Below are 20,501 nucleotides of genomic sequence, written 5' to 3' on the forward strand. Positions count from 1 at the left end.
TGTACCAGAAGGGGGAGATCATCCAAAGCTACTACGGAGGTCTTTAGAAGCTGCTTGTAAAACGCTATCTTGTTCCCTCACCCTGAGTCAAACCATCTGAACGTCAGCATGCAGTCATCGAAACGTTCAGGGTTCATGTTGATGCAAACTATTTAGGGAGTTACAGTTTGCAGAAAAACTCAAGGGCTTCAGTGGAAATCTATACGGATGTATGCAAATGCTTACCTGTATTTAGTGTTGCATGAGAATATGTTCATCTGCCAGGATGACAGTGCTTTTTGAATGTGTAACAGAACAGTGAAACATCTCTAACCTCTCTAAGCATTCCAAATCAACAGTAAGACTGCAACATTGACAATAAGTGGGCATGCCATAAAAACATTGTACAGGAGGATTTTGAACTCTATCTAGCCCAAAGCCTGCTCGGACTCACCAGCGTTATCCCCTTAATCACAGTATGATTAGATCTTTCATGTACAATTAAACTTGAATAATAGTCACAACTTAATTTTATGATAAAATAGCAGACTATTGAAGTGCATATATACACATAGATAAGAAGGGCTTATATGAATTACTCATGGCCTAATCTGTAAAAATATTACATGAACTGGCTTGATTCATCAGTAAACAGGTCCATTTTTTCTTAAAAGTACAAAAAAAAAATCCCATCAGAACATCAGTGGCACATAAAGAAATGTTGGTTGTTATGTTGGTTCACACTGACTGTAGATGTAAATCTTTAATTATGGATCACAAATATACATGTGATGTTTCATCTTTATGAATAGGCTCAGTCACGTCTTAAATGTTTAGTTGCTGTCATTTTAGCTATATGTTCTTTGGGACTATTTTCATCTGTGGATGACTACACATTTGCTGCTGTAGCATTTACAGCAGAAGAACAGCAGGTGCATGTGGGCTTCAAAATTTGTAATGCAGTGACATTTGCTTGCAATCATTTTTTGGCAACCATGGAACTGCAGGGCATGGAGACTGAATAAATACGAATGGAATTGATTCAGTACTGGTTTCATAATGCTTTTGTAAATAAAAAGGAGAAAACATACAAAGCAAAGCAAGCTTTACCTTAAATAAATATGTCCATATACTCTGATCATTAGATTTTGTGTGTTGGAAAATGTCAGAAACAGTAGTTAGAAGAACATACAAGCAAGTAGTCACTAATAGAGAAGGATACAGAGAGTTTTTAAAACATTTATTGAGTGCCATCATAGAGTACAAGAGGAAAAACTATGAAATCAGCCATCAAAAATGGTTGTTACAGTCGCTCAGTGCTGCTGCCCTGAAGCTCCTGCTTCAGTTGATTTAGTCATGATACTGTATCCTTTCTGGGACAAAAGAAGAAAATGATTTTACCTTTTTTTTTTCTCCATGTCTTTCACTTTAAAGGACTAACAGATTGGTAGAGAATGCTTTAAAAAGTAAGGAAAGGCACAACTCCAAATGTTGTTCAGCAGGGGATAGTCACATGGCTGCCATTTGCTATTCAAGTGCACAAACTGACAGATCTGATCAGCTCTCTTTTTTTTAAGGTATACAGGACATCATTATTTTTTAAGCATATTAGTGCTGTAGATGCCTTTATTTCTAGCATAAATCTCTTTTGCAAAAATAAAAATAAATATAAAACGCATATTTAAAAAAAGCTGACAAACAGTATTTCTTACTGTGCAGTACAAATTCAGTGTCTTCAACGGCCTGTAAATAAAACAAAAGGCCTCATTGTGCATCCACGCTGCTTAGCAAGACAGTACACTAATCATATCAGTTCCACCACTTTCTGCAGAGTTGTTTGACAGCCCGGTTCAGAACGAGGTAACCAGTCAGTCACATATCTCCACATTTGAATGGTTCAGAGTGCTAATCGGCATATCAATTCACTGTTCTTCTGCAAGTTGGTATCAGGTTGTTTGGCTGGTGAGTGCAACAAATACAATGAGCTGGTTATGGCTATATATACTTGTACAATCTCTCTACAAATGGGTACCATTCATGTGTATTCTCAGTAGATTAACCTGTGGTACAAAAGTTGATAAACTTGTCGATGCTAGCTGATAATTGGCCAATAAATATCTGCCTTAGTTGCCAATTCTGCAGATTATAGGAGAAATAATACAGTGCGCTGCTGCCCTTTAGGTCTATTTTTGCTTAACCTTTAAAACAATGTTATGGCTTGGCTTATAAATACCATTAGTGTTTTTTTCTGTATTATGTATGGGATTGCTTGCATTAGGTAGGCAGGCAGAGGGCAAACTTAAATGCAACTAAGAAGAATAGTGACGATGTGACTGAAACGTTTTGAGGCCTTTTCAAAGGCGGCCTGTTCAAATATTCCCTGACATAGTAATGCTGTTGGAATGAGCATACCTTTGTGTTGTGAGAGACCTGCCTGATCCCTTATCTATCCACAATGTGTGCTTACAACTCGCTATGTTAGCCCATCAATTTTAGATGCATGTGCAATGCCAAACCAGCAGATATTAGAGACTACATGCTGTCTCAACCCTACAGTCTTATCAGTACAGAACAAAAACATCTTGCGATGAAGATGTACAGTTCAAGAACGCTGTCCTGGCTTTCCAAGCAGGACTTTACTTAACAATTACTATTGTGGTATTGTGAAGAGATTCCATCACCGCAGCCAGGCGGCTGCACAGGTCGTGGGCCTGATTGACCTGAACTCTGGGTGGCTCCTTAAGCACTACTGTCTCGGTAGAGCCGTCCAGAACCCTGGGCAGCAACTCACCCAGCTTTACCTGCAGTGAGTCTGAACACAGAGGAAGAACAGTAGAGAGAGGAGATTTAGTGCGCCTAAAAATGATATTTTTTCCAAATAATTCCCCCAAATGAAATAAAATTAACAGAAATGATCAACTTTTAAAGCACAAAAGAATGCTGGAAAACATCCTTTGAACACTGAACAGTCTGAAACTAAATCTAAATATGCTTGCTCTCCTTTCAGAAGATGGACTTACAAACCCCATTTCCAGAAAAGTTGGAGAATATTTCTGCTGAGGACACTCACGTCTTTTGGAATGCAGAAGGATCTCCTATTTTTGGCATCAACCATTTTTTTAGGAAGAGGTCTGCCAGGGCAGAAGCATCTTGACTGCTGAGAGGAAGAGACTCTATAAACTGATCCGGATGGCCGGTTCTGTACTGAGATAGCACAGCACTGAAAAGCTTTTCCACTGAAAGGCTGCTGCATCCCAAATGTATGACGGAGTCTTATCACAGTACAACCAGCACAGCTTCCATCAGACCGCATGAACACCAAACAGACTTTAACTGCTTTTCTGCTCAATGTGCAATTTCTATTCCCTCAATGAGCAGTCATTGTTGACCATGCAATAACTGTCTGAACAAACACACATCATTTCTAACTGTATGCTGGTGGTTTTTTTGTGATAATACTGGTTTTGCTTATTACTGTTTGTATACTGCTTATGATTGTTTCATATGATCTTGTTTTCTGTTGAGACGTGACTACTTCTACGCTACAGTTTGCTATCCTCTTTGCTGCTTTTCCCCACAGTGGGACTGATGGATGGGTCAGAGCTTACTTTGGGCCCAAATCAATCAGTGAAGCATTGACCAGTACAGATCAGATTAGATGTTTCATGATCATAACTACAGGGTTTGTGGATTTAGGACTTTGGTTTTTCACATCTTAGTTTTCCTGTGTTTTGTTTCTGTCATTCAGTCATTTGTTTTTATGAGGATTATTTGCTGTTCCTTTGTTTCTCTGGTCTTGATTTGTCTTTTTGTTCATAGTTCCTCCTCAGTTGCTCTCTGCTCTTCTTCTCAATCGGTTTTGTTTTAGCTCAGTTTGTTTGTTTTGAGGGTTTTGGTTTGTTATCAGGTTTCTTTAGTTTGTGTTATTCTAGGCTCAAGTTGTTTGTGTTTTAGTTACTCTCATGTTTCATCTTTATCAGTTCATCTTGTCTTAGTTCACTTTTGTCTCTGGCTCCACCTTCCCTCTCTTAGTTTTCCTTAGTTCCCTCCTGCCTGGTTATTACCTCTACTGCCTCACCTGTGTTTATTATCCCCTGCTGCACTCATTCACCAATCACTCTCCCCACAGTATTTAGTCTCAATGGATTTTCAGTCTTTGTCAGATCCTCACCATAACAACTCCATGGTTTTGCCTGTTCTTGTTCTCAGTTGTTGTCAGGTTTTTGTCAGTTCTTTGGTTTAGCTGTCTTTTATGAGAAATGCTCACAGTTTGCTGTTGGCTTCAGGATTAACTTGTTTCTAGGCCATTTGGCGTAACGCTCTTGAAGCTGGCAGCTTGAGTTCTGAGCTAGTTTCTCTGTTGAGAGTTAACTTTGCTAGCCCAGAGCTCCCAGAGCCAGTGGCTTCCACGGCTAGCACCGATGCGACCAGGAGAAGTCTCTGCTGTGTTCTCTACTAGCCTGTGATAACCTCTCTCTTAATAGCTTTGCTAACTTCTCATTTAATCTGTTCCTCTTTGCACATTCAAATGAGCTCTACTGCATTAACCCGGCAGTTACCGGTAGCCAGTATTAGGTGGTACAGGCTCCTCCAAACAGTCTACGTAGAACATGACCACACCTTTCAGTGGCGCTCTGCAGATGACAAGATGCTGATTTTTCTCATTTTATATCTTGTAACACATAAAAAATATCGTATGGACAAGTTATGAAGGTTAAAAGCTTTTGTTAGCTAAATTAAGTTTAAAACAAAAGTTGAACTTACTGATTTAAGTTTTTCTGGAAATGGGGTTCATATGTACATGTTTCTAAATGACAAGGGGTTGTAAAAGTTACACTCGTCTGCCAAGCAAACATTATAAATATTTGTTGGCACCTGCTTATATGATGTCCTTTCAGTAACTCACCATTCATGTCCTGGCCAAGGCAGCAGCACCAGTGGCTGCGGATGCTCTCCATAGTGTCCCGGTCCTCTTGGGATAAATTTGGGTCCCGGCTCATCAGGTGAAGGCAGGGAATGACAGCCTCGTCCATGATGGCGACACCCTCCTCCACCTTGCTCTCCTCACCGCTGCAAAACAGGCGTGATGCTCTCTCATTCAGTGTCTGCAAGGTGAGGATGGAGAAAGTAGTTGAGCTTTTGTCCCTGGATTTACATGTTGCGTGAATAATATCCACAGATACAAACCTATCTGTAAAGCTGTCACATACCACATATCAAAACATACTGTTTATGACACAGATATGAATGGGATTGGTACATCTTGATGCATACATTTGCATTTCCCTGATCAACCCCCTGATATGTTCCTTCTATGAAGTTCCATGAAGTTTAGGGCATTGAGGGGTATTGATCATTCAAGTGGCCGTCAAAACAAAGGGTTTTCAGATTCAGATCCAAATGAACTGGTGGTCCATTTTCTTGGTAAAGATTTCAACCTCTAATCATGTAGTATCCTGCTGAAAGGCCACTGTCCAGTCAACTTTACACCAAAACTTGGGAGAAATTACTATTGGGTGCTTGGCTATGTTATTTTAATAGCAAAACATTATTCTATATTATATCGACATTAAATACAATTATCATTTTTTATTTGTTATTCAATTAAATTCAATTCATTTTTATTTATATAGCGCCAAATACAACAAATGTCATCTCAAGGCACTTAAATGATAAAGTCCAATTCAAGCCAATTGGAATTCAATTAATTGTAATCATAATTATTTACAAAATAATCCAATTCGTTCATATAGAGCCAATTCAAAAACAATTTCCTAGCTAAGGAAACCAACAGATTGCACCGAAACTTGTCTTCAGTCCAATCTCCCGTCCTGAGCGTGCCTGAGGAGAGAAACGACTCCCTTTTAACAGGAAGAAACCTCTGGCAGAACCAGACTCAGGAAGGGTGGCCATCCGCCTCGACCAGCTGGGGTTTGAGAAATGATTGCATTCTGAATTTTTTTTAAAGCTTGTATATGAAGCTTGAACCTCAGATTTATGGTGACTGTCTATCATATCAGCCAAATTAAGATAATAAATTTTTATCTTAATTCTGTATGGCTGCAGTGTGAGCCCAAGGCTTGTAACCAAAGAGCTTCCAATACAACTTTGCCTCATTACAGCAAGAGCCTTAACATGGAAATGTTGGCCAGACAGTCCTCCTGTCCAAAATGTTGACACAGAGAAAGACGTCTCAGCAGCTGTGGCCAGATGTTATCAATTGCAAGATGGTAACTGATAGTTCCCAGAGGATGACTGCTATGATTGTGATAAGCCTTAAAGTTTCCACTAGCACTGCCCAAAAAATGTTCATACAAGTAACATCAAGATGCAAAAACAGACTTCCATTTCACTTTATTTGATAGATTTGAAAAGGGGGATTTATCTGGACCTGAAACATATTCACCCTCAAGTTTTGCCTTACTCACAGTGAGACCCTTCCTCCGGTAAACAGCTATAAGAGACCTGTCCATACCACGTTTCTCTCCCTTCCTTAGCAGGGCGCTGTTGGTTTCATATGCATGAGTTAAGTAGTTCAATGCCTCTCGCATCCTGCAGCACAAAAAGGAAACCACCACTGTCATGACCAACAAAAACACAGTTAACACTTTTAATCGACAAGGAAATACAGCACCTCAGCTTTTTTCTTCAGTTTAGTTCTATTTGTAAACAATTCAAGCTAAATTAAGCATGGTATTCAAAAATTACATTCATCTACAGAAGCAATCCAATATGCTGCTCTGGTTGAGTTGTGGTGAATGTTCGACACCTACTTTCCATGCTGATAGTGCTCCAGGCCAGTCAGCAGATGGACAAACACTGTTCGGAACTGCCTGTAGTCATCATGCCATTCCTGTGAGGGAACACACAGAATAACCAAAAGTCACTTCATTTGCTTTTTATTTTCCTTTTCTATTGTTAGTTAACAGTGGAGAGATACAGCTGTTACAGCATTATTGTAAATACTAAAATAAATTTATACTGTAATACGTACTGTAGTAAAACAAGATCCATAATCTTATTATACACACAGTAAGTTTGGAGTTTAGGTTTGCTACTGTGCTCTTGTTTTAAGTAGCAGCTCAAAACTCCAGACTGTGATTGGTGCACAATGTTCCCATCACGTCAGCCGTCTTGCCATGCAGGAATATACATAGTTCCCATTCCATTGGGACTAAATGTCACGGGGTTTACACGCTCCCAGCTGAAATTTCAACCATGCAGACCCAAATAAACTAATCAGATTAAAGATTTAATAAATGGAACATAATCAAAACATCTTCCATAAAGTAGAAACGACAACATTAACATTCCAGGCTGACATTTGACATTCAAGCTGTTTGTTGTTACAACCCAAAAACTAAGAAAGTTGAGATGGAAAAGACAACACAAAGAAAGAAAAACAAAAAGTGATTCTGACACTACTTCTGCAGGACTGTTCTTTCATCGCAGACAGGGTGAAACCAAAACGTTTCATGCAAATGTGTGAGGAGAATATTGGAATGTTTAAAACAATTTTTCTCAAAGAAAGTTAGAAGTGGATCGACATATTTCTAACTCTACACTGCAGAATATCAGTAAAAAATGAAAGGAATCTTGAGGAGGAGGTCAGAAAGGTCAAGTGAACAAGCCTAAGCTGGACATCTGTCTCTGATCCCTCAGACAGCACTCCATCACGTGATATAATCACATGGGAAAAGGTTTACTGTAGGAAACCTTTGTCAAGCCCGAATATACAGAGTTACATTGACAAATGCTATTTTACTTTGCAACAAGGAGGTTAACCTTGTCCAGGGGCAGAGTCAACTTCTTTGGGCTTTGAGAATGTGTGGAGAAAGTCTGTGAACCTTCAGACCGGTTCGTAGCAAGAATGGAACAATATAACAACTAAGAATGCTTCAAGAATGGCAACATAAAAAGGTGAAAGAAGCTTTACTGTCCAACATGTTGGAATTTGATGACGGCTTGAAATGCAGCAATGGAAATATGTTAACGAATAAAATTAAGTTGCCAAGAAAAAAACATGACATATGTTGGGTTCATAGTGTCTGCAATTAAATTAAAAGCATTTGTTTTCTCTTTGTTTTTCATTTTCCATACCATCCCAACCTTTCTGATTTGGGGGTTACATGTTTTTACAGTGTGTTCAACATTTCATTGTGTGTAACAGATGGGCTATATCAGTCAAATACTCCCAAGTGAGGTACTTACATGAGACAGGCCCCCTTTAGTTTCTAATGCGAATGACTTTAGATTCTAATGACTACATTTTCTACACCTAAATGTTGATGTTTGTGTTGTTCCTGGGCTTTAAAGCAATCAGAAAAGACAGAAGAAACACATCAGTTTCCACTGAAATAATAATGTGGGGACGATTAATCAAAAACAGGAGGAATATATTCCTGAAAAAAACTCAAATCAATGTGGCAGAATAAAAACTAAAAACATGAGACCATTGACAGTACCAAGTATTCATCCATGTCCATATCTTCTGGCTTAATGAGGCGCAGCTTGGCTCGAGCTTCCCTCATGATACTGATGGCCCTGCATACACAAAAAGGACAAATTAAGTTAAAGAGAACTGATAAAAGGACATCCTCATAAATTACAAGTCTCTGGTCTGGACACTAGATGGCAGACGAGGCATGCTATGTGTTTTAGTGAGGCCACTTCAGTTGTGGAGTGGTGCTGCTAACAGTAAACCTTTCTTTCTGAAACACGTTTAATTAAATTACTCAAATGTACACACTGTACACATGCAACCCACCAAACAGACACCCTTTCAAACATTACAATCTTAAGAAGCAATTTGTCTTGTCTCATTTTCTTACATCTCCAAAAGAGGCCTCTCTTTATTTTTGGTTTTGTCACAGATTTTCTATCACAGTGACATTTTATCCTACATTTGTGACAGTAGTTTAACTGTCAAGCTGTTGTAAAACTTTTAGAATCTCGATCGAATCACACAGACATACGTGCAAGACTAAACAGTGAACTGTTTGTGTGTGTGTGTGTGTGTGTGTGCGTGTATGTGCTCACCTCTCGTCAAAGCTGAGGTTACGGTCTGTAAACTGTTCGAGCAGCGTCCTCTCAATAACGCGCTTGGGTGCCTTGTTCTGGAAGAAGTAGACCAAAGCATGCTGCAGACGAGCGTCCTCCTGGGGCGTGATCTCCTCCTGGGAGAGCTCATACAAGCGGGAATACTCTTCATGGAAGGCCTGTCAGAACCAAGGGGAATTTTAACATTGACCCAAAATGCTTATAGTCGGCAAATGGATAAACACGAGGATAGATTCTATGTAATTCAAAATGCTCAGATAAATGTTATGTGTTACAAGTTGAAGTATTTCCCTCTTTCTTTTGATGCAACCAAACTTGAATTTTATATTCTGTGGTTTATGGAAGTACTACATCTTTCATGGAGTCTAATTTCTGCTATTATGACACCAAACTGTTATCTTAACATTACGCCATTCAGAGATTGAGATGGCCGGCAACATGTCCTTCAAAATGCATGTTTTTTGTTTATCAGTAGACTTTAATACCGATGTAGGAAAAATTATCCAAACTGCAGTTAGAAGATAGGTGGATCAAAATACAACTAAACTTAAAACTTTAATATTGATCTAAAACTAAAGGAACTCTAACACCACTCCAAGAGCGTACCTTTATGAGGCCAGCCTCAGGGCCTTCTTTGTCAAAGATTTGCCTGGCCTTGGCTATGGCGAGAATAACGCCTTGCATAGCTGGAGTGAGCATCATCTAGGAAATGACACAGCAATGTAAAAAAGAAAAACAATGATGACAACAACAAAAGGCTGGAGGACAGGTAACTGACCTTAAACTAAGTCATAACCACCGTAAAAAAAAAGGAGAACAAATAAGACACTGATATATTTTATATTACCATGGCAGAGCTGAGATATATCCACTGGTTAGCCCATATTTAGGGTAACTTTTTTGACAGGTTTGTACAAACTACTGTTTAAAAGTCTTGAGCCATCCCTAATTTCTTCATATATAGTCAGATAAACAATAAAAAAGGCGCAACATTTATTGAAACACTTGCAAACAGGAATGGAAATAAAGTGGAAATAAAGGCAACACTCTAAAGTCAATGTTTAGTAAAACCCCCTTTGTACTTCAACACAGCCTGAACCCTCTTAGACTTTCTAACTTTCTTACTAAAGCTTTCTGTCTTTTCTTTTAGTAGTCTTCAGGAAAGAAAAAGCCTGGAGAACTATAATAGTTCTCCAGGCTTCCTGAAAGACATCCCAAAGTTCTTCTTTGGATGTCGGCTGCCTTTTGTTCCGTTCTGAGTCAGGATGATCCCACACTGCTTCAATAATGTTGAGCTCCGGGCTCTGGGGAGGATTCATTCCTCCATAAGACCTGTTGCTACTGATTTTCAGTCCATTGTGTCATTTGGCACAGCTCAGCATTTTCTCCCTTTTCCCTTGCTTAAGAATGGCTTTTTGACAGCCACCCTTCCATGGAGCCCATTTCTGATGAGGCTTGGGCCAACAGCAGATGGATCAGCTCAAGGTCCAGATGCATCTCTCAGGTCCTGTGTCAGGTCTTTGCTGGAGTTTTTTCCTCTTTCTTAAGGACGTCACTTTCAGATACTGTTCATCTGCTGTGGATAGTTTTCTATGGGCCATACACTTCTTTTGTTCTCCACTTGTCCAGTTTTCTCAAATCTTTTTGCGACACACTGTGTTATCTTTTGCATTTTCCGTAAAAACAACTAAAGAAATTGGGACAAATGATGGTTCTTTGTGACAGGCTGCTAGTATAAACACTGGTTTATTCCTTTGGTTAGTATGTACTTTCTGCTTGAATTGTTCATAGTTCAGTGCTATGTGGCAAAACAAACAAAGCACATTCCTCTGAAATTGGTCAGGTACTGGACTGAAAATGAGCAAAAAAGTAGCCAATGTCCCAAGGCAAACTTTGAAAGAGCTTCAGAAAGCCTGGAGAAATGCTAATGAAGACAATAATTGCTGTTTCAAGGTAAAATACAAAGAAATGAGAGGTGGATCAAGACTCTTAAACAGTTCTGTATATGCTGCTGAAATCATATCTCATTTTGGAACTCACCTCTTCATTGTACCCATCAGCATCAGCCCTCACCATGATCCTGCCCACGTTGGGGATCTCCACCTCTGACACCTCATTTTCAGTCTGTCGCTGACTGGCTGGGAGCTCCTGCTGCTGCTCCTCATGTCCCTGCTCTGCTTCATGTTCAGGAGCCTCTCCGGAAGCTTCAGGCTCATTGTCAGTTTCAGGAACCAGGCCTGCTGCCCCCATGTCATCAGTCTGCATGTGGAGGTCAGATGTTGCCTGATTACTGGGCTCTGCATCCGGGCCAGGAGTCTGACAAGGTCGGAAAGATAAAGATACACATTATTTTTCCTTTTATCTAGCGCCAAATCACAACAAATGTCATCTCAAGGCACTTCAATAATACAGTCCAATTCAAGCCAATAAGAGTCCAATTCATTGTAATCATAATCCAATAAAATCCAATTAATCAAATTAAAAATGAGTCCAATTCATACATACAGAGCCAATTCAAAAACAATTTCCTCGCTAAGTGTTGTGGCTGAGAATTTCTGACCCCTGTTCAACAACCAAGGAATGAGTCGGGGGTGTGATGGACTTTCCCACCTGACTCTGCAGCTCCCTCTCAGCTGAGTTGGAGCCCTGGCTTGGCTCCACGGTGTCAGTGACTGCTGCAGCACTGGTGTCGTCTGGCTGGCAGCCAGGCCTCTCAGGTGGTGGTGATAACTCTGACTCTTCTGCTGTGAAAGAGACTGAGAGAGGGTGAGAGCTGATACCCCTGTCTGTAATGAAGGGCACTGTTTTGCAGAAGTTACTTGCAGAATGTACAAGTAGATCAGATAATCTAATCTCATGTGATAGTGGATAGTGTAATAACAATTTCACAGCAATAATATATTCTGTCCACCTGTGTGTAGGCATAACTTTAGAGGCTCTGCAGAAATTCAGACATAATTTGTTGGGTATACACGGCCAGATAGTTCTTAAAAAACAGAGGACATTCCTTTAATTTCAGATAAATTCATTAAATGTTCTGCTTTCCTCATGCAATTCCCCAGCTCACATGTAGAAGAAAGTACAAGGAACTAAACAATAATTTATCTAGAAATTTAGCTGGAAAAGTACTGCAGTGATTAATGTGTTTCAGCTGGCAGCAGGTCATTTATCTCTAACTCTTGCATTAAGTAGCTTCTCGTTTTCAGAAGGCTTGAATGATTTGTCTGCATCAAGCAAACAAAACAACGAAGGAGACTGCTGAGATTACTCAAATTGAAGTAAGAGCTGTCTAACAGCGTAAAACCTGGACGGACAGGGTTGAATAATTGTCTTTGGGACAGAATTGTGGTCGGAAGAATTTCCCGAATGACTCTGAAAGTGAGAGCATTTCTACACACACAGTGTGAAGAGAAGTCTTGGAACTAAACAGCTGTGTAGCCGTTAGAAAACAACTTATAAGTGAGGCTAATAATTTAAAAAAAGTTTCAGCTTGCTGGGCAGCATAAAATTGGACACTGGAGCAATGGAAAAGGGTCATGTGGTCCTGAGTCCAGATCGACCCTGTTCCAGAGTGATGAGTGATCTCATATATCTGAATATCAGTGATCAGATTTTTCCATCAATACAACTTCTCTTCCCTGGTAGCACAAGTACAGTCCAAGATGACAAGATCAGATTTTTTTGGGCTCAAATTGTGAAAGAGTGGTTCAGGGAGCATGAGGCAGCATTTCTACAGACTGACCACCACAAAGTCCAGATATGAACCGTATTGAGGATCTTTGGAATGTGCCGGCGGAGTCTTTACCCAGCCATCCAACTCCCCCATCACCAATGCAAGATCTTGGTGGAAAATTATTGCAACCAAAAGAGCGCTGTAATCAAAGCTAAAGATGGTCCAACAAATAATTCGAGTGTGTGACTTAGTTCCTGACCAGACTGATCATGTTTTGGAGCCAATCTGTCTTTAATACAAACTCACTGTTGTCAATTCTCTGGTCAGGTTAAATCTTAACATCTTGCTTAATTAGCTCCAGCATGTGACAATCAATAATTCAGAGTGCTGATTCTAGGAGCATCTCCCTGATAAATACTTATATGTCCACATTTCCCCCCAACAAATCTGAGTGCTAGTTGGATATAGAGGAACACTTAGAATCTTTCTGCCAAGGGCTATTTTTTAATACCCACTTGTAAAATGTTTTCAGATTTAGTCAGTAACAGCAAGGGTCGTAAGACCAAAGTGAACAACCACTGGCTTTATTCTGAAATAGTTTGCCTCCTCATCAACTTTGGGTGGAGTTTTGAACAACTTCCAGCCTAATCAACACTGTAAATCCAAACGTTGCTGATGGTTTTAGACCTGCCGTAAAACTTACTCACTGCAGGTAACATTGCATGTGTTACAACAAAAATACAGCACAATAAATACTACTTCTTGTGGTTCTGTTGTGTGTCCAGGCGGTTGCTCAGTTACCAGACGTATACATAAAAAGACAACATCTCTGAATCTCTGGTTCTTCTGAATCTTTGTTGATTCTTTAAACTGTTTCTTCTGTGCCAACAATTTAAAAGTCCTATTTTAGTAAGACACGTAAACCAAGTGATAACCTTTAACACATCTATTAGCCTACAAAAGCACATTCAAATTTGCTCTCAAATTTGTTTAAATTTTGGTTGAAACAGCCATCACTGCTTAAATCATATGAGTCTATAAATTGTGAAAATTGTTCACACTGCTCTTTCTACAGGCAGCGCTACAAACCTTCAGTCTTCTCTCCGGGATCTGACTCTGGATCCTTATCTGGCTCTGGTTCTGATTGGGGCTCTGAAGCAGCTGTCTGGTCCAGCTCTTCTGTGGACGGACCTGATTGGGTAGCTGGCTCAACGGGTGTTTGCTGTACATTTTCCAACGTGGAGCTCGGGCACTCTGCTGACACGGTCGACTCTTCCTGCGGGGTTGCGGTCTGGCAGAACTGCTCCTCCCATTCGCTGAGCTCCTGCTGGAACCAGCGGTTATCTTCCTGGACATAGCGCCTGAGGACGGGTGGCAGGGAGTCCATGCCATGGAGCACCTGACCAGTCTCATCATCTGTGTCTTCTGGAAGTATGTAACGGAAAGTTAGTTAGTGGACTCAAGCACTCATTTAGACCATTAGAGAGCTTCAAATAACAGCACAAATTAATAATTCTTAATGTCCATAATACAAATAGATATATTCAAATATCTTATTACTCTTAACATGAGTGCAATATCTAAAAAAGAGGTCTGTGTTTTTGTCTCTGTCTCTCTGTCTCTCTGGCAGCGCTCTACACGGGGCGCATGGCCATGGTCACCTGTCTCCCCTGTCTGTTTTTCCTGTTGTCTGTCCGGATGGGTGTACTGGAACCAATTTTCGTTATGCTGTAAGGTGTAATGACAATAAAGTTGATTTGATTTGATTTTTGACTTGATGAGTCCTGTATTTAATCATACAGGACGATATGTTTATTCTTTAATTTTTTTTGAACATTCTGTTTATTGGATTTTTCCGTATTCAAGACAAGTATTTGAATAACTCATTCTGAACATATTTTCAACCCGAGCCCCCCTCCCACTCCCTCCCCCCATTTCCCATTACTGGTATGTATGTCTACAGAAATGTACTTAAATACAAATTATAATAGAATAGGAACATAACATAAAATAGGCACACAAAAACAAAACAAAAAAGTAAATAAATAAATAATATAATAGAGTGGTTGTTCACTCTTCCATTTAAGAGCTATGCATTTGTTGGCTATTGTCAAAGCTATCCTTGTGAATCTGATTTTGTTGTCCCTTACAGGCAGCATCGACGTGTCCCCTAGATATGTTTATTCTTTATCTAAAACAATATTGTTTTTACCTAGTCAGTTTGAGCCCAATAAATGGAAAAACAATTTTTTTTATCCATAATAGAATAATAACTTGTGAATAATATTACCAGAGATGCAAACCTCCATCCTGCCGTATCCCTCTATGAGAGAGTGAAGTACATACAGGTATGTGTACCTGTGATAAGGTTGGGTAGCCTGCCATCGATGTACATCAGGCAGTAAGCACTGGCGTTGGTCATGCCTCCGTAAGAGTCTCTTTCCAGCTCCTCCCAGGATGACTCAGTGATGCTGACATCATTGTACTTCATCCATCGCTGGTTGGCATGGTCGTAGATGTATGCCCAGTAATGACCTGCTGAAGCCTGGCCTTCATGAACAAGCACTGCATGGAGTCTGTATGGCACCTATGCAAGAGTAGGACAAGAGACAACATTTAATGAAGTTCAACAATACTGGGATCCAGCATCCAAACACAGTCAAACAAGTCAACAGTGGAGCTCTAACCTTCTGACCTCTCATTATTTGTTCTCTATTGTCCTGTTTATACTTTATAACATCAATAAAGTTTGACCTAAGCTCAGTCAATGCACACTCTGTAGATGTAAAATATATATTTGAATTGCTGTTTGTCAGAGTAAATTAGGTGAGTACAAGCCTTACCTGGCAGAGGCAGTTGTCTGTGTACATGCCCTCAAGCACCTGAGTGAGCTTGTCAATACTGGCTTTTAGCTCTGGTACACACACAAACACACACAAATGTAAGTGAAACTCCAAACAGATTTTACAGTTAGGCTACTAAAATATCATATACGATTTGCCCAATACAGCGAGAGTTTGGTAAATCAGTGCAAGTGTATTTCACTGGTGTGAAATTGTCATAGATGACATATTTTCTGGGGCTGGCTTTAGCCACAGTCTGTGGCTGTGAGACCCAGAAACACCAGGCACGATTTTCATTCAGCCCTGTGGGAACAAGGTGGTACTTTTAAAGTAATACTGAAGTACTTCTCTCAGCTGCACCATTCCTAAATTACTGCATCATTTCTATTTCACATTGTGCTTCACAAAAAGATAATGATGAGGAGCATTTTCACACTGATCAGCTTGGCAGCAATTTTTGTACAATATAAAACCATATGCCATCTTTCACAGTGAATTGCTCAGATGGTTACAGTATATGCATAAAATGTTACTAATAGTGACAAACCAAAAGAGCATATTAACCCTCCTCCATTCAATGCATATTTTAGTTTTATAGTCTGCAACTTGACTATTTTGGTTCACTCTAATCAAAAGTATCTACCCTGTATGAAACTTTCATGTGAATATTGTGAATATTCAGATTGCGCTGACAGTAGTTATTGAGGTTATAGTAATAATGTTCAACACAGTGTGAGTATTATGAGCGTTTTCATTGTCATACCATTGATGTCGTTCTCGACTTCAGTCCTCCAGCGCTGTAGGCAGCTCTTAACAAAGTGCAGCTCTTCCTCACTGATGCAGTGAGGGGCTGGGTGTGGTGGGCAGTCCATGGGGTGTCTGCACTGGGTGAAGGGCTTGTAAATGGGTGTCCGCTGGCAACTGGAAACACTGGAAACCACCTCTGCTGAATCTGTATCTCCAGGCTCACTGAGGAGAGCAAGCATCCCAAAGAAAGATTATGATTTAAACAAGTAATTCTCTCTGAAACAACAGACTTATCAAATTCATCAGTAAAGGAACTTCAGGTTTTAAATCCCAGTAATCGCCTCAGTGCTGTTGTTACGGACAATTATAATGTCAAACAGACCTGTTGTCTTTGGGGATGGGTTCACTGATGGGTTGGCTTGCAAGAGTTGGTGAAGATGTTGCTAGTGTTGAGTCTTCAGCTGGGGAAACACTTGTGGGTTTGGTGGTAGCAAACTCGAGAACGAACTGAAGCATGTCAGCCAGAGGGTACTTGGTAGGTCCTGAGCCATAATTTTTGTAACTATTAATGAAGTCAAGGGATAGTTAGAAGAATATTTGCTTCAATAAGAGTAAAGTAATTTTGGAGCTGTGCTATTTCTCTGTGCTACCAGATGACTTACCATTCGAGTTTCTGTTGAAGGACTGCAAGTTGCTCCCTGAGCTTTTTCACTTCTCCTCTCCTCTCATGGGTCTGTTCAATGTTTTTGTGAAGATATCTGTACACAGAAGGATCAGGATATGCCAAACAATTGTCACGTACAATTCTATGCAAAGGTCCTGAATACTTACATATTTCCAGAAAAAAAGGAAATAGGTGTAGTGATTTATCATTTATCATTTATTTATAAAGCACTTTTCATTCATTAAAATGTAGCACAAAGTGCTATACATGTTTAAAAGCAACCCGCATCCCCATATATATATATATATATATATATGTATATATAAACTAGAAATGCACTCAGAGAGTGCAGACCAACGCCAATGAAGCTTTGTTTTATAAGCGCATTTTTTTTTATCCACCCATATATTGTAGTGAATGGTCTGAAACGATTAACGTCGTAATCCGCCACGTCCGAGAGAAAGCGATGCGTCTGGGCCCTGTCACACTGTTGCGTATGAGAGAAGCATATGAGTTGCGTATGAAAATGATCACTCATACGCTGGTATACGCTGACATACGCTAGGGGAACGTTAGGCATAGGTTGTATACGTTTCAAGCACGCTGGCATATGTTGGCATACGCTGAGGCAGAAATAAATGTTTGAACATGCTCAAAACTTTTGTGCGTATGGTTAATACGCTAAGCATACGCTAGGCATACGCTGAATACGCTAGAGGTACGATATAGGTACGTTACTGATAGGTCGAGAACGCTGGACATAAGTTGCCATACGCTGGCATGAAGGTGTACCGTACAGCTAGCGTATTTATCATATCTGAGGCAACCGACAATTCACGGGAGCGGTCAGGAGGAGGAGTTGGGGATCTTGATCGCTCAGAAGCATGTAACTCATCAGCCGCAGGTGCATCAGGCATTTCAGCAGGTTTGGGTGAGAATGATTCTTGTGTTTTTTTGCCTTTTCCTCGGCCCAGGGCCCGGGCAAACGACGATTGCTTCTTGGGAGGCATGATCGACATGAATGTCTCGAGAGATGTTGATAGCGCGTCGTCTACTGCGATAATAATGGAGCAATGAGGAAAGGCTGCTGAGGCGCGTTGAAACGTACGCTGGGCATGTGCAGTTCATATGCTACTCATACGCTAGTCATTCTTTATTTTCAAGGACTTTTCATACGCAACTCATACGCTTCTCTCATACGCAACAGTGTGACAGGGCCTTTAAACTTGTGCATAGATTCAGCTGGCTCGTGTTCCGATTGAAAAGGTTTACAAAGTTAGGCCGATTTCAGACCAGAGCGTGGCGTGGCGGCAGCGAAACGACGGCAGTCTTACGCCGGTTATCAGGCGGTGTGTTCAACTTGGCTTTTCACACCGGACAGTCCGCAGCCGCGGTAGTTCCGCTCCAGCCCTGTCTGCAAATCCCACAGACTATGTATTTAACTGCGCATATAGATGTAATAACAATAATAATAATGATAATAATAATAATAATGATAATAATAATAATAGTAGCTTTAGGCCTACAAGTTGCTCGTTGTTATTTTCTAAGAGGGGGTTGGGGGAGGTGTCTCTGAGACAGAATCTATCTGGTGTAGCAGTCACAGTGCCGTGTGGATTAAGAGTTTTTCAAACTTTGACAAAACCAACATTCCTGTGGGGGATGTTTACGTATGTGGATATAAACCAGATCTTCATTTTCTTTCCACAAAGGAAAAAGAGACAGAAACTGCCTAATTTACGTTCACCTTCTGCCCTCTTAAAAGCTTTTTGGGAGTGAAAAATAAGCAACAGACACTTGCCATAAAAATTGGAAAACTCGAATGAACAAAGAACCTTTCTGTTGGAGATGTTGGCCTCACTATCTTATCTTCACCATGAATCGAATTGACATGTTAACACCCTCTCCCCCAGAGAAAGAGACCAGATGGCTACATACGAACTGAGAAGACTTCATAAGACTCACTTTTAGTCGAATCTTAAAACTATATTAAATGTGTTTGATAACCGTGTACAATTTCTTTAAGGTTTCCAGCTTGATCACAGGACGCATTTAGAGACAATTTGTACGATTCTGGCTTAAATATTGACAAAGAAACAAACTTGTTGGAAAATGCCCAACCTGCCTGATGGAACCACATTGCCCCCTAGTGGTCTGCAGTGTTGATTAGTTGAACATTTAAATCCCAGAGGACTCAGTAAAATGGACAATATATGCAACTAGTAACTTCTAACGATGTCCCTTCGGTATCTATTTGGTATTTGTTTAGTGTCCCCATTGTTAACACAGAAAATTAATATTGTGTGGCTCACTATTCATATGTCACGATTTCATATATATTCATCTGAATTTTGAAAGTCATAATTGTCTTTATCATGTGTGTTATTTTGATGTCTTTATATTACAAGTCTATGTTATATCTTTAATCTGCATATCTTAACAAGATGTGGTGTTTTCAGAATCACCGAGACAAATGTTCTATGAGATGGGAGTAATGGAGAAATAAGAGTTTTCTTTGTCTAAATCCAGAAATCCCCATATAGCACAGATCACCTTACACAGACATGCACACAGTTCAAGCATGTCATTGGCTGAAAAAGTAGTGTAAGCCCCGCCTCCGAGAGTCAAAACCCGGAACCCGCGGAAAACACAGGCTCTCTAGTTCTCTCGTTTGCTGGCTCGCTTCAGGCGTCTGCTCTCTTGCTTCTTGCCTCTTGTTCCAGAAGGGTTCCAACCCAGAGTTTCAGAAGGAGATTTGAGCAGAGAACAGCTGCTCAGAGAGTTTTGGAGATGGTTTAAGCAGAAGAGAAGAGCTCACCAGAGTTTGGGAGTTTTCCCATAATCTCAGGAGAGAACGGAAGGACGTGAGGATAACGATGCAGCGGACGACCGGAGGAGACCCTCCAGAACCCAGTGAGACCCCGGAGACGAGAAAGAAAGACCCGAAGAAAGAAACAGATTGAAATACTCTGAAGATGCACGTTTTACGTGTTTTTGTTCGTCCCTCGCCATCCACGTCCTTCTACGTCGCACGTCCTAACCTCCGCTGTTTCACGCCATCATCACCTTTTCCTACCAAGAAAGCCAACTCCAAGCAACCTTTTTTTAATCTTCTGTGAACTTAAGTTCACTTCATCAAAGAAGCAACTGAGAAGTCCGCTAAAGTCAGCCACCACAGCCAGGAAGGCCCAGAGAGCGGAAGAGAAATCCCCTCGGACCCCGCGTGGCCGCTGCCGTGTTCCGAGCTGACTAAGCAGAACTTCAGCACAGTAAGACCGACCCGTTTTTCACCTTAAAGTGGGTTTGATGGATGTCTCGAGGCTTTCACAGAATGATACATTAATCCGAAATGTCAGTATTTAGCGTCAAATAGTCAGCCAACCTGAACTATTTGAATACATCCAGTATCTCCCCATTCCCCATATTTTATTTTATATTCACTGCATCTCCTGTTTGTTTAAAGGTTCATGTCTAAGATCATATCATTGTAATAAACAGCTCATATATCTATATATATGTTATAATCACAGATTGT

At 40.4% G+C, this 20,501-nt stretch overlaps 1 protein-coding gene across 3 annotated transcripts in view; it reads right to left on the minus strand.

Annotated features, from left to right (window-relative positions):
• Nucleotides 1–1,206: 1,206 nt before the first annotated feature.
• The window catches only part of usp28 (ubiquitin specific peptidase 28), a 32,820-nt gene continuing 13,525 nt past the window's right edge, over nucleotides 1,207–20,501 (minus strand). For 2 of the 3 annotated variants that reach the window (XM_075486871.1, XM_075486870.1), the window contains exons 12-26: nucleotides 16,965–17,060; nucleotides 16,685–16,864; nucleotides 16,319–16,524; nucleotides 15,556–15,626; nucleotides 15,071–15,299; nucleotides 13,802–14,137; nucleotides 11,650–11,795; nucleotides 11,080–11,355; nucleotides 9,646–9,741; nucleotides 9,019–9,197; nucleotides 8,445–8,523; nucleotides 6,753–6,832; nucleotides 6,408–6,531; nucleotides 4,886–5,084; nucleotides 1,207–2,791 (exon numbers count right to left, since the gene is read on the minus strand). In XM_075486871.1, the coding sequence (XP_075342986.1) occupies nucleotides 2,616–2,791; nucleotides 4,886–5,084; nucleotides 6,408–6,531; nucleotides 6,753–6,832; nucleotides 8,445–8,523; nucleotides 9,019–9,197; nucleotides 9,646–9,741; nucleotides 11,080–11,355; nucleotides 11,650–11,795; nucleotides 13,802–14,137; nucleotides 15,071–15,299; nucleotides 15,556–15,626; nucleotides 16,319–16,524; nucleotides 16,685–16,864; nucleotides 16,965–17,060 (2,473 nt within the window). In that variant the 3' untranslated portion in view covers nucleotides 1,207–2,615. The remainder of the gene's footprint in view (nucleotides 2,792–4,885; nucleotides 5,085–6,407; nucleotides 6,532–6,752; nucleotides 6,833–8,444; nucleotides 8,524–9,018; nucleotides 9,198–9,645; nucleotides 9,742–11,079; nucleotides 11,356–11,649; nucleotides 11,796–13,801; nucleotides 14,138–15,070; nucleotides 15,300–15,555; nucleotides 15,627–16,318; nucleotides 16,525–16,684; nucleotides 16,865–16,964; nucleotides 17,061–20,501) is intronic. The other variant, XM_075486872.1, reaches the window with a different exon arrangement.

The sequence above is a fragment of the Odontesthes bonariensis genome, chromosome 16 (genome assembly GCF_027942865.1).
Source record: "Odontesthes bonariensis isolate fOdoBon6 chromosome 16, fOdoBon6.hap1, whole genome shotgun sequence".
In the NCBI taxonomy this organism is placed as follows: domain Eukaryota; kingdom Metazoa; phylum Chordata; class Actinopteri; order Atheriniformes; family Atherinopsidae; genus Odontesthes; species Odontesthes bonariensis.